This window comes from Oryx dammah, unplaced genomic scaffold, assembly GCF_014754425.2.
Source record: "Oryx dammah isolate SB20612 unplaced genomic scaffold, SCBI_Odam_1.1 HiC_scaffold_12, whole genome shotgun sequence".
NCBI lineage: Eukaryota > Metazoa > Chordata > Mammalia > Artiodactyla > Bovidae > Oryx > Oryx dammah.
The window spans coordinates 51,425,914-51,438,852 of record NW_024070196.1 but is presented as its reverse complement, the minus strand read 5'-3'; the positions used below and the strand labels follow the sequence as shown (position 1 = coordinate 51,438,852).

Below are 12,939 nucleotides of genomic sequence, written 5' to 3'. Positions count from 1 at the left end.
GACTATTCTGTTGGTTGATGCTTACAGTCCTGTTTTGGGTGTGCTAACTCTTGATGTTTTGGTTTAATCAGATCTTGATTTTGCTAGTCTTGCTCGAGGTTTTGCCCTGCTGAGGATGCCCAAGATGCCAGAGTTAAGAGGAAAGCAGTTTCCAGATTTCGTGCCCGTGGATGTCAACACAGATACCATTCCATTTAAAGACAAAATCAGAGAAAAGCAGAGGCAGAAGCAATTATTGGAGCAGCAGAGAAAAGAGAAAACAGAAAATGACAGGAGAAGAAAATTCATAAAAAATAAAGCTTGGTCAAAGCAGAAGGCCAAAAAGGAAAAGAAGAAAAAACTGAATGAAAAAAGGAAAAGGGAAGAGGTAAAGCTGGCCATTTTTAAAATCAAATACTTAGAATTCTGAACAAATCTCATGGAAGTGTAGTGTATGGTGCCTTCTAGTAGGAACTGCATAGGACTCCCAGATTTTTGTTCTCTCTTGGTGGCTTGGGTTGGGGAACGTGCTGTTCATGAAAGCTGATCTAAGAGCACATAGTTCCCGACTGATTAAAAAGTGCTGGTTTGCGCTTCTCTGGCGGTCCAGTGGTTAGGACTCTGCGCTTTCACTGCTGAGGGGCCCAGGTTCAGCCTCTGGTTGGGGAACTAGAATTCCACAAGCCTCCTAGAGTGTCCAAAAACCCCCCAAATGTTGCTGGTTTCACTTAGAACACTGTTGCTGAGAACTTCAGTAGCTTGTTGGTCTCTTCTGCACTCAGGGCTCTGATGTGGAGGATGAAGACATGGAGGAACTTCTGAATGACACGAGGCTCTTGAGAAAGTTAAAAAAAGGCAAAATTACTGAAGAGGAATTTGAGAAGGGGCTGTTGACAAGTGGCAAAAGATCAACGAACAAAGCAGATTCGGAGATCTCAGATTTGGAAGATGACCGCTGATTCCCGCCCCTCAGGTGAAACGCACAGGAGTGAGGAATGCGGGAGCTGGCCCTCACTCGGCAGACAGCTCAAGCTTCCTTCTACGGAACATCAGAACTTTAGCAGCTGTCGGGGAGCTCCTGTTGCAGAAACGGCAGATATGAGGGGTTTCATGCTCGTGAGCATTTTACTAAAACATACCCGCCTTGAAGTCTAAGAGAAAACGTAAATTTACATAACTGTAAATAATAGATGTCAATATTTATTTTGATGGGTTAAGGAGCTTATTCTTCAGTGGCTATTTTATACTTATTAAACTTATTTAATATAAAGCTACTGAAGTAGATTTGATTTGAGCTTTTAAAAGTTCCTCAGTGTTTTCCGGCTCCTGATCTCCTTTCCCTGGGTGTCTTTACCTCTGGACCCTCAGTTCTCTCTTTGATATACTGCACTGAACATCCACAGAGCCCGTAGTACCATTTTATTGGTGAGTATATGAAAAAGCAGCAGCAAGTCATTCTGGGAAAGAATGATTACACCTCCTGTTGAATAAACCGTAGTTCTAATTGACTGTGCCTTAAGTACGTGAAGGTGGCTGCCTAGTGTCTTTACTAAGATGGACTGTACATCTAGTGTCAGAGCCTTCTGGCTGGGCCGGGGTCTGCTTGAAGTGCAATGCAATGCCATATCAAAATCTTTCATGTAATTTATTTGAAAAGATGCTGAGTTTGTTCCCAAGAACAATTTTAAAAAGCTGTTCAGGACCCAAATATGTTTCAAGTCACATCTTTTCCCAGATACAGAATTTTAAGTTTGCAAATATTCTGGAAGGCGTCTTCATAACTGATGAGCCGTGCAGGATACTCCGGCCAAAGAGGCCATTAATACCTGTTCTTGGGTTCTTGCAATAGTATCCACTTTCTTTGCCTTCTTTTGTGGAAATGACAGCCCTCAGCTTGTAGTCACCGCTGGGAGCCTGAGTGTTGCCTGCCTTTTTCATCCAGCACTGCGTGGAGCCTGGTCCTGGACAGCTGCTGGTTTCTGGAGGGGCACCTGGCTGTAGTTTGGACTGCTGCCCTCTTGGGCCTGCTTGTCTTTCATGGATGCTTTTGGCAAATCAGTCTGGAATGTGGGGAAGGTGAAAGGAGGGAGAGTGGGCACATCTTCATCCATCAGTCAAACAGCCAATAATCTTATATTCCTGGAAATTGGACATGAATGGAAGTGTCTGGAAATATATGGAAAGCATAAGAGCACAATTTAGGTTGGGCTTTAGGGGAACCATGAATGCATTTTAGATGGGACTGAAATGAATAAAAAATTTCCCAAGAGTTAGGATTTTAAGTCCTTAGTCCATAAAACTTCAGAAAAAACTTTAGTTTTGGCCTGTCTCACTGAGGGGCCAAGAGACTACTCCCCATATTTGACGTCCACCAGCAGGAAAGGACCCGGTGTTTACAGGTAGAGCTTGATGAGTTCGTCACTGACAGCCGAGGGCGTCAGCACCCCCAGGTCTGTAAACAGCAGCGTGATTAAGGAAGGGGAGGTGTAGTCGACCCACGGGTGCTCCTCTCTGAGGTCCTGTCCAGTCTGTATAGACTTCAGAGTATCCGCCTTGTACTGAGGAGACAGGAAGACAACATTAGTCTGCCCCACAGACTGAGGGCTCTGACCTGGTGCGGCCTTGGCCTGAGCAACTGAGGTGCCCAGGAAAGTGCCTGAAAGTGCCCTCTGGAAACGGGGAGGCCAACTGTGTTGCACACTGGCCAGGGGACCGAGTGCGGCTTGGGTCAGTCAGGTCATTAGAGAAAAACTTAAGCCATGTGTCCCATGAGTGCTGGAGTAACCCTTCCAGACCTCTCAAGACAAGCCCAGTGTGTGCTGGAGTAACCCCTCCAGACCTCTCAAGACAAGCCTAGTGTGTGCTGGAGTAACCCCTCCAGACCTCTCAAGACAACTGTTTAGAGCATTTATAGAAAGCTAAATGCCAGGTACTGTGCTAAATTCCATAGATTATCTCTGAAGCATCACAACCCCTGTACAGGTAACTGAAGTTCATAAACCTTACTGTGAAAGGACCTGCCTAAGATCACATGGTTAATAGGTGATGGAGATGGCAGGTGAGCCCACCAAGCTGACCCCAAACTTTAGACTATTACCTACCTACTTTCCCTGCCTGCTTGGCCTGTATCTAGTGCTTAAGTGAGAGATAAAAGACTGAAATTCTAGGGACAAGTTAGACTGTTCAACAACCACCAATTTATCTTTGTGTCCTATTAGAAAAAATAGCAATGTGAAGTGAAAAACTTACTGGAACATTCTTAGCACTGCATTTTTTCAAAGGTTTCAGTTTAGACTCAAATACCCGCTTATAATATGTAAAACTCTTGCCTTAAACTTATCTGGGACATCTTGCTGGTTTAGTGGGAAGAGTCGTACAAACTTGAAACTTTCCGCAACAACATAAAATGGCTTGTTCTGTGCTTTGGCGCACACGGCCATCTGGTTAGTTCCAATCTGGGAAGTCAGAGAACAGTGGAGAAAGGTAAGATCTTAGAGCACATCTGTAGTGGAAGCAACAGAAAGTCTATGAGTGAACGTAATACATGTTCTTCTGGCTATGGAATTAAAGAGGATCTTTTAAAAAAGAAAGCAATAGCTCTTTCTCCAAAGATGTACAAATGGCCAATAAACATGAAAAGATGCACAAGAGTCTTAGTCATTACAGAAACACAAGTCAAAACCACAATTAGACACTGCATCACACCCACTAGGATTATTCATCACTAAGTCCTGTCCAACTCTGTCTCCTAGCTTGCTCAAACTCATGTCCATTGAGTTGGTGATGCCATCCAACCATCTCATCCTCCGTTGTCCCCTTCTCCTCCTGCCATCAATCTTTCCCAGCATCAGGGTCTTTTCCAATGAGTCGGCTCTACCCATTAGGTGGCCAAAGTATTGGAGCTTCAGCATCAATCCTTCCAATTAATATTCAGGGTTGATTTCCTTTAGGATTGACTGGTTTGATCTTGCTGTCCAAGGGATTCTCAAGAGTCTTCTCCAGCACCACAGTTTGAAAGCATCAGTTCTTTGGTACTCAGCCTTTGTGGTCCAACTCACATCTGTACACGACTACTGGAAAAACCACAGCTTTGACTATATGGACCTTTGTCAGCAAAGGGATGGATGTCTTTGCTTTTTAATATGCTGTCTATGTTTGTCATAGTTTTTCTTCCAAGAGCAAGCGTCTTTTAATTTTGTGGCTACAAGTCACCATTTGCAGTGATTTTGGAGCCCAAGAAAATAAAATCTGTCACTGTTTCCACTTTTTCCCCATCTATTTGCCATGAAGTGATGGGACCAGATGCCATGATCTTAATTTTTTGAAGGCTGAGTTTCAAGCTAGGATGATTATAATAATAATAAAAAAAAGTATTGGCAAGGATATAGAAAAACTTGGAATCCTTATGTGTTTCTGATGGGAATGTAACATGATGCAGCTGCTGGGGAAAACAGTTTGGCAGTTCCTCAAAAAGCTAAACACAGAAATACCATATGACCCAGCAATTCCACTCTTAAAGTATATACGCCAAAGAATCGAAAACAGAAACTCAAATAAGTAATTGTACACCTATGTTATTAGCAGCATTAGTCATAACAGTCAAAAGGTATTCATCAACAGCTGAATAGATAGACACCTGGTCCAACCATTCATTGGTACATTACGCAGCCATAAAAAGGAATGAAGCACTGACACCTGTACAGTACAGGTGAGCTTTGAAAACATGCCAAGTGAAATAAACTGAACTCAAAAAAAAGATAACTGTGATTCCACTTACATAAGGTACCTAGAATGGGAAAAAATCATGGAGACAGAAAATAGCTTAGGGGATGGGGGAGAGAAAAAGAGTTGTGACAGTTCTTTTGGGTGATGGAAGAGTTTTGAAGACTGGTTATGGCTGCACAACAATGTGAGATGTAATTAATGACACTGAACTGTACACTTTGATTATGATGGCAAACTTTACATTATACATTATCAAACACAATAGACTATCAGGAAGTCTTTCCATGTGAAGCAACAGATAACTTTTAAAGTTTAAATATTATACTGATGTCGAATATGCTCCATTAAAAAGAAAAAACCCAATTCCAAGTAAAGGATGTTTTGAATAAGTATAAATACGTTCTCCTAATCTACACAGATCAATCTCCAAAGCAGAAAGAAGTCTGACCAGAATCTGACTGACCTCACTGCAGTGGCTCAGGAAACCACTGGTTGCAATGGTGGAATCCTGAAGCTAAGCAGGGTTAGAGGAATGAACCATAACACACAATGTGGTTGGGTGTCTGAGGTTGTTAGGGGAGCTCCATGCCCTGAGCAAGGACCTGTGGAGAACTGATGCTCCTACCTTGTTAATGATTCCCCCGTTTTCAACAACTCCTTCAGCACCAACTATGACAAGATCCACTTTCTCCATGATGTAGCTACAGAAATGAAAAACAAATTTTTAATGCTCCCTTTCTTTGCTCTTGCAACATCACCTGCAAAGATTAATCCTCCCATTTTCAGCAAAGTGTGTTCCTCTCATAACTTTCTTCCAAAGAGCACTGAACACCTGAGACAGCCCCTGGCACTGTTACTGGTTCTGCTACAGGAGCACCAAGACCCATTTTGATGACACCGCGATAAGGTGTATAACTCATGCTGCCACCCAGTAGGCACATGCCTACATGTGCAGCTGAAGCAAGGATTTCATGACCCAGCATTTATCTTTACTGCATGTGGCACACTATCTTTTGTTCTATATCAATACGAACAAAACAAAAATTTAAAAACCTGATGTGATCTGAAGTTGGAAAAAAATGTTACGCCATTCAAGAATTTTGCAGGTAGGGTGGGAGTCAATTTACCTTTTAAAACGAGCAATTACTAGAATCCTTCAAAATGTTTACTCCCCCCCCTCCTCTATTTTTTGGCCATAGTGTACAGCATGCAGGATCTTAGTTCCCAGACCAGGGACTGAACCCATGCTCATGCAGTGAAGTCACAGAATCTTAACCACTGGACTGCCAGGGAAGGCCCCAAAATGTTTACTCAAACACATTCCTGGAGAAGGCGATGGCACCCCACTCCAGTACTCTTGCCTGGGAAATCCCATGGACGGAGGAGCCTGGTAGGCTGCAGTCCATGGGGTCACAAAGAGTCGGACATGACTGAGTGACTTCACTTTCACTTTTCACTTTCACGCACTGGAGAAGGAAATGGCAACCCACTCCAGTATTCTTGCCTGGAGAATCCCAGGGATGGGAGCCTGGTGGGCTGCCATCTATGGGGTCGCACAGAGTCAGACACGGCTGATGTGACTTAGCAGCAGCAAACACATTCCTAATTTCCTTAAGCATCTCTCTGTGTTTTCTTCCCAAGGGATTATTATTCCTGTTTTCTCTTATGAGCCATGCTGCCAATCCATGGATTGTGTCACCTCAGCTTTAGGAATGAAGTTGTACACAGGAGATGAAAAATTCTGGAGTGCCACTGACGACAACCCATGTCTTTAGGTGAAGAGAGAGCACTGATTACGAATGCTGACCCAGTCACTGCACCTTGCTCTTAAAATGCACCATGAGGGGATTCCCTGGTGGTCCTGTGGCTAAGATTCTGCATTCCCAATGCAGGGGGTCTGGGTTCCACCGCTAGTCAGGGAACTAGATCCCACGAGCTGCAATGAAAGATCCTGCATGCCATAACTAAGACATGACACAGCCAAATAAGTATTTTTTAAAAATGCACCATGACACCATGTATCCAGCTCTCCCCAACATCCTACAGCCCTGTCTTGTGTGTACACCATCCGGTTCTTATCATGAACACTTGCTGGTTTAGCGCTGCTGTCAATTAGGAGGCAGAACGCTGCCCACTCTCATTTTATGAATGAGACTGGGACCCTCCATCTGGAAACCCTGCTCCAAGCCAACCCTGGGAGTGGGTGGGTGAGGAAATGTAACTGTGATAGGGGAGCCGGGCGCTTACCCAACTGCAGCATCAAGGACCACAGTGACAGGGACGTTGAGGTGGCAGAGGGCTTTGGCCATCTTCTTACTGAAAGTGATATTTTAAGAATGTTAGAGAAAGTCCAAGAAAGTCCCTATCATAGAGACTGGTGGTCCAAGAAAGTCCCTATCATAGTCACTTAATTTGGACAATGTAAATCACATTAGCTAGAAACTCAGTTAATTTTTTTTTTTTAATGTGGACCATATTTGCGGTCTTAAACCCACACTCCCTGCATTGGAAGCATGGAGTCTTAACTACTGGACCGCCAGGGAAGTCCCCTCAGTTAATGGACTAAGGGGCTGATCTCAAGATTCTGGACTAAGGAAGCATTTGGGTTCTTTAAAAGTATGTATTTTAGGAAAACTGTGCTCTTGGGGCTGTGCAGGGATAGGTAAATTCAGAAAAAAAGGGGTTTTATTATGTTCTGGATACATTAAGAAATGTAACTACCTATTCCTTGATATAAACCTTTCAGTTTATATCTGATTTAAGTACTAAATAAAACCCCTAGATGCTGTACTGTGACCTACTCCAAATTCATGGTGAGTTTTCTTCCAGGAGCAGGGATGGGCAGTGTGAAAGGCAATGCTGATTGACAGACAAATCGGGGACTTCGTCTGGCTCCTTTTACAATGGAGTCTCATCCTCATCATTAAAGGGACTGCTGGGCACATGACCGCATGGGAAGATACTTGCCCTGATAAGTCAGGCTGTGACTCTGTAATGTACACACTGAAACGCTTCTTGGCTGCCACAGCAGCTTCCAAGACTCTCAGGACCACTCTGGAGTAGGCGTGCGTTAATATTCTCTGTGGGTAGAGAAAGCTCTGTCAAAAGTGCAAACTTCCAACAATCACTCAGACTCTGCCACTCTAGTGTGTGTTCCTGGTACCCTAAAGCTTCTCTGTATACTTTCACACAACTCAACTGTAATCAGAAAGCAGATCCTTGACAATACACTGAATTTAAGCCCATATATTGATACTTTTTGTTTCTGCCACACCACGCTGCATGCGAGATCACATTTCCCCAACCAGGGATCAAACCCTTGCCCCTTGCAAGGAAGCTTGGAGTCTTAACCACTGGATGGTCAGGGAAGTTCCTACTGATACAATCTGAAAAAGTTTTCTGCCAGAGGAATATATCATGGGTCTCATCTTTTCATAGCAAGCACAGAAGTGGCATCTCCACGTGGTGTTACTCAGATACAAAAGCCTTTCTGTCTGAAGGCTGTTAGGTTCCTTTGGGGTTGGTTTCCCTAATTCTAAGACCTAGTCTGCACACCTGGGCCTTCAAGCACCAGGCAGCTGGCATAAAGAGATGCAGAGGCTGGTGGGGCCAGCAGCAGAGTACGAAGGCTGACCTCTGGCTGTTGTCACATGGGCCCACTGTTGCTGGATCCTCTGATTTTTCTAGAGGAGCTAAAATCCAGTATTTCAATGTTGACTCATTTTTTAAAACTTTTATACAATTTGGGGTAAACACAACCCAACTATGGACTGGATACAATTTGCAGATACTTAGATGGAATCAAGATGTTCTAAGGAACAGAGTGCAGAGGACAGAGTAAAGCAAGGTGGAGGGACCAGCTCCCTGGCTCCTTTCTGGGTCTTGCCTGAGAGTGTTAGAAATGCAGGTTCTCAGGCCCCACTCGTCTCACTGAACCAGAATGTGCATTTTAATTTATATTTACAAATTTATATAAAAGAAAAATTTTGGCCGTGCTGCATGGCACAGGGGCATCCTAGTTCCTTGACCAGGGATTGAAAGCATGCCCCCTGAATTGGAAGTGCAAAGTTTTCACCCCTGGACTGCCAGAGAAGTCCCAGAATATGCATTTTAAAAGATCTCCAGGAGGTTCACCTGCATGCTTGAATTTAAGCCACTCTGCTCATAATTTACCCTAAATAGCACTGATGCAGGTGGTTACTACACATTAAACTCCACGAGGATGAACGAACCCTGTAGTGCAACTGCTGGGAAGGAGGAGGCCTCAGCGAGAAGCAGTCACCAGCTTGCCTCCACCTGGTCTCAGAATGGCTTTGTTTGAAGCCGGCTTTTGTACCAGTGCCAGTGGAATCTATTACGTCATTTATTTAATAACATAATTCAGAGGCTGGGAAGGGAGTAATAAAACAGAGGACAAGATTTCAGAGTCCAGATGCAAGTAAATACTTTTACAGTCGGTGGAGGCTTAGTTGGCAGAAAGGATGTGTGCTGGCGGAAGAGACGTCATTAAAGTTTTATGACCCCTTTGCTGGGAGACTGACTTAATGTGCTGCTCCTGTCTTTCCTCACTTCGGTTATCAACACCTGGCAACTCTGCGTCTCCGTGACAGCATTTGGAATGAAGATGAAGAAATCTCAATCCAGTGCTAACCTTTGGCAGGAAGAGAGTCAGGATGAACCAGTGACAAGACCTGTGCTGATTTAATTCAGATCAGTTTAGTACATATCCGTAAGAAAAAAACACTTCTTTGGTAAGATAGCTTATCAAATCAAGAATCATCCATGCTGTCCCAGGGTTTTCCTCTGCCTCTTTAAAATGACAACTGCCTATGATATAACATCTACCTTTAGACACTGCTTAGTGCGTGCCAGGCATACTGCAGAGTCCTCACACACACCATCTCACTAATCCTTACAGCAGCACTATGAGGTAAGTACTATAATTACCCTTATTTGAAAAGATGAGAAAAGTACAGCACAGAGAGCTTAAGTAACTTGTCCAAGATCATACAGCAAGTAAGTGGCAGAGGCGGGATTTTACCCCAGGAGTCTGATGCCAAAGTCCTTGCTCCCGATCACCACCCATGATCATGACGTACTCACCGCCCCATCTTTGATGAAAGTATGGCAAAGATCTGCAATTTTATTTCTTGACAGTGATATTCTCCTGAGGAAAATCTCTCCCCGCTCAATCATGATCTTTTTACATTTGGAGTAATCCTAGGGGGAAAAAAAAAAAGCAACATGAGGGGAAGGAGAGGATCCAGGTCAAGCTGAGAATACTTGTGGCCAAACACAGAAGCAGAGTCATGACCGGGGGAGGGCAGGGCTTACAGAGTATTCCAGGGAGGTAAGGCTGATGAAACGCAGGAAGAGCTCCCCTCCTGACGACACGGCCACGGAAGAGTCCACGCCACACAGGGTTTCTATGGCACTGGTGAGATTTGCCCTCAGGCCCTGGATTGTCTCCCCTGGAATGATCACATGAGCAACATGATGTTCATTTCAGTATCACAGCCCCTTGATGGGTCTGTGATTCATTCATTCATTCATTCAGCCAGTGGACTGGGTGTAGGCTGTAGCCAGGCTCTCTGATGGTTCAGCAGATAAAGAAACTTCCTGCAATGCAGGAGATGTGGGTTTGATCCCTGGGTCAGGAAGATCCCCTGGAGAAGGAAATGGCAACTCACTCGAGTACTCTTGCCTGGGAAATTCCATGGACAGAGGAGCATGGTGGGCTATGGTCCATAGGGTCACAAAGAGTCAGACACGACTGAAGCAACTGAGCACACACACTTCCTAGATGCCAGAGATAACATCAGTGAACATGACCAGCGCCTGTTCTGATGAAGCTGCCTTTCCTTTCCTTTTCTCTTTTTCTTCTTGGTTGTGCTGCCTGGCTTGCAGGTCTCAGTTTCCCTGAACCCCTCGGCAGTGAAGTGCAGAGTCCTGATCCCTGGACTGCCAGGGAATTTCCAGGACTCTCTTTCTACTGGGAGAGGAAGACAGTAAACTAGCACACAAAGAAATAAACAAGTTATTCAGATTGAATTGAGGACAGAAAAAAGCAGAATGATGAAAAAGGTGGAACTACTTCAGACAAGAGTTAACAGGGGATGATCTCTTGGAATGCGGGCCTTTTAAACAGAGACCTGAGTAAGAAAGTATCCAGCTGAGTAAAGATGCAGTGGGGCAAAGTCTCAGATGCAGACTATACCAACGCAAAGGCCCCAAGATGGGAATAAAATTGGTATGAGAAAGGCCAGAGTGAAGCACAGTTCAGTGAGGGACAGCATGGAAGGAAATTAAGTAGTGACAGAAGTGGTCTGCAGGGTGGTGCAGATAAGGCTTACATGTTTGGATATTAGTATAAGTATAATGGGAAGATGCTGGAGGTTGTCTTAGAGACATGCATCTCTAGGTCAGCCCTTTAAATTAAAGAATACTTTATTATTTTTATTATTATTTTGTTTATACCCAGATGTTTACATTTGGGATGACTGAATTTGCAGTGCTCACAATGATGATATTAAAACTAGAATTTATACTAGAACATTCTCTATAGCAACTGCAAAGAATCTGTCACAAGACAGAAGCTCAATAAACACTTGTAAAGCTGAACGATTGCTATAATTTAAGCATCACAGTTAACCTGGCATAATATTGTCCTTCCTGATTCAAAGTACGTTTCAGGGGCTTCCCTGGCAGTCCAGTGGTTAAAGACTTCGCCTTCCAGTGCAGAGGGTGCTGGTTATCAAACAGCTTCCTGGTTGGGGAGCTAAGATCCCATATGTCACACATCCAAAAAACCAACACATAAAACAGAAGCAACATGATAACAAATAAAGACTTTTTAAAAAATGGTTCACATAAAAAGAAAAAAACAAAAACAAAGTATATTTCATTTGTGAAAAGAGACCCATTTGATCCTAACTTGAGGGCTCTCTCCAAGTTGAAAAGACTGAAATGAAGGGAGAAACTGAGCTTGAGGCTGTATTACCTTATATCAGCACACATCCATCTCTCACTTTCTACAGTTTTAACAGTTACAAGCAGACTTTCCTAACACCTGGAGCAATGGAGGCAGACCACCTTTACCTGTATCTCTTCTCAAGTACTCCAGTAAAGTCCGGATGGCAGCTACTGCTGAGGCCATGTCAGGATCTTCTTTTATCTGAGACTTAAAGTATTCGATTAACTCTAGGAAGGGAGAAAAAAGTGATTCAGCGAATTCATTTAGCAGGAGAGACAACCACAGAGCTTATCAATGACTGCTCACTTTAAAAAGCAAACTAATTTAAAAAATAGTTCCTTTGCAGGGTGTTTGGCTTCAGGGACACAGAAAATGTTGATGGGAATAGAGATGACATCACTTTACTACTTTCTCATTTTGAAAAATCTAGCCCGTGTAATATGGAATAAAATTTAAGCTCCACCAAATGATAGTGAAAGGTCATTCTCACCCTTATTCTTGACCCCAAGTCTGCAAAAAATCCCAGAGCCAACCTGCTTACTGATTTCTCCTGCACCCCTCCAGTCAGTCTATGCCAAGTCAAGCCTATTCACCTACATACATATGAATGTGATGCAGAAGTCTACTCTGCTTTTTTACATGAAAGGTACTATATACATATTAGTTTGCCCTTGTTCTTAATAAAACACCTTGATAACCACTCTAGACAGGCACATCAAATACGCCTTTCTTTTGATTCTGGTACCAGATTCAACAGGGCAGGTTCAGGGAGTCTTACTCATACTTCATATATGAAGAAATCAAGACTTCGAAGACGCGCACATTCGTCCGAAATCTCACGTTTTTTAGAGGGCACTGGAAAGCGTGGGCAGAAGGGCTGTCTGGGGATACACCCAAGACGCATTCCCTGGATACACGAGCAGCGAGAGGGTTTTAGTTGTGACTAGAGTGACCACATCCGACCAAACGGCCTGAGCTTGAAAACTGACCGCGCCCGGAGCCCAGTCTCGGCGTGTGAGGTGGAGGGATTCCTGCGCGGCTCCGCTCTAGACCCAGCAGGCCCGACGCGTCCCAATTTACCCTTGTTGTCCATGGTGCACTCTGGGCCGCGGAGCCTGAGAGGCCCAGAGCCGCACGAGACGCCTTGACTGCTCCCGCCGCCGCGCGGACTCTACACCACACTGACTGACAGCGCGCAGCCACGCTCTACACTCCACTTCCGGCGCTTTGGGGGCGGGGCTGTGGGTAAGGCGCGCGGCCGG

The 12,939-nt window shown here is 44.2% G+C and overlaps 2 protein-coding genes across 3 annotated transcripts in view; one reads left to right on the top strand and one right to left on the bottom strand.

Annotated features, from left to right (window-relative positions):
* Positions 1-1,487, top strand: part of DDX55 (DEAD-box helicase 55) — a 17,312-nt gene extending 15,825 nt beyond the window's left edge. For both annotated transcript variants that reach the window (XM_040250674.1, XM_040250672.1), the window contains 2 exons: positions 72-367; positions 762-1,487. In XM_040250674.1, coding sequence (XP_040106608.1) covers positions 72-367; positions 762-938 — 473 coding nt within the window. In that variant the 3' untranslated portion in view covers positions 939-1,487. The remainder of the gene's footprint in view (positions 1-71; positions 368-761) is intronic.
* EIF2B1 (eukaryotic translation initiation factor 2B subunit alpha) lies at positions 792-12,913 on the bottom strand. The gene is made up of 9 exons (XM_040250728.1): positions 12,758-12,913; positions 11,803-11,904; positions 10,039-10,175; positions 9,808-9,924; positions 7,672-7,784; positions 6,952-7,020; positions 5,330-5,405; positions 3,309-3,434; positions 792-2,537 (listed from the first exon to the last, which is right to left on the bottom strand). Exons 1-9 carry the CDS (start codon positions 12,768-12,770, stop codon positions 2,373-2,375), a joined length of 918 nt encoding a protein of 305 aa, XP_040106662.1. The 5' UTR covers positions 12,771-12,913; the 3' UTR covers positions 792-2,372.
* Between the last annotated feature and the right edge of the window lie 26 nt (positions 12,914-12,939).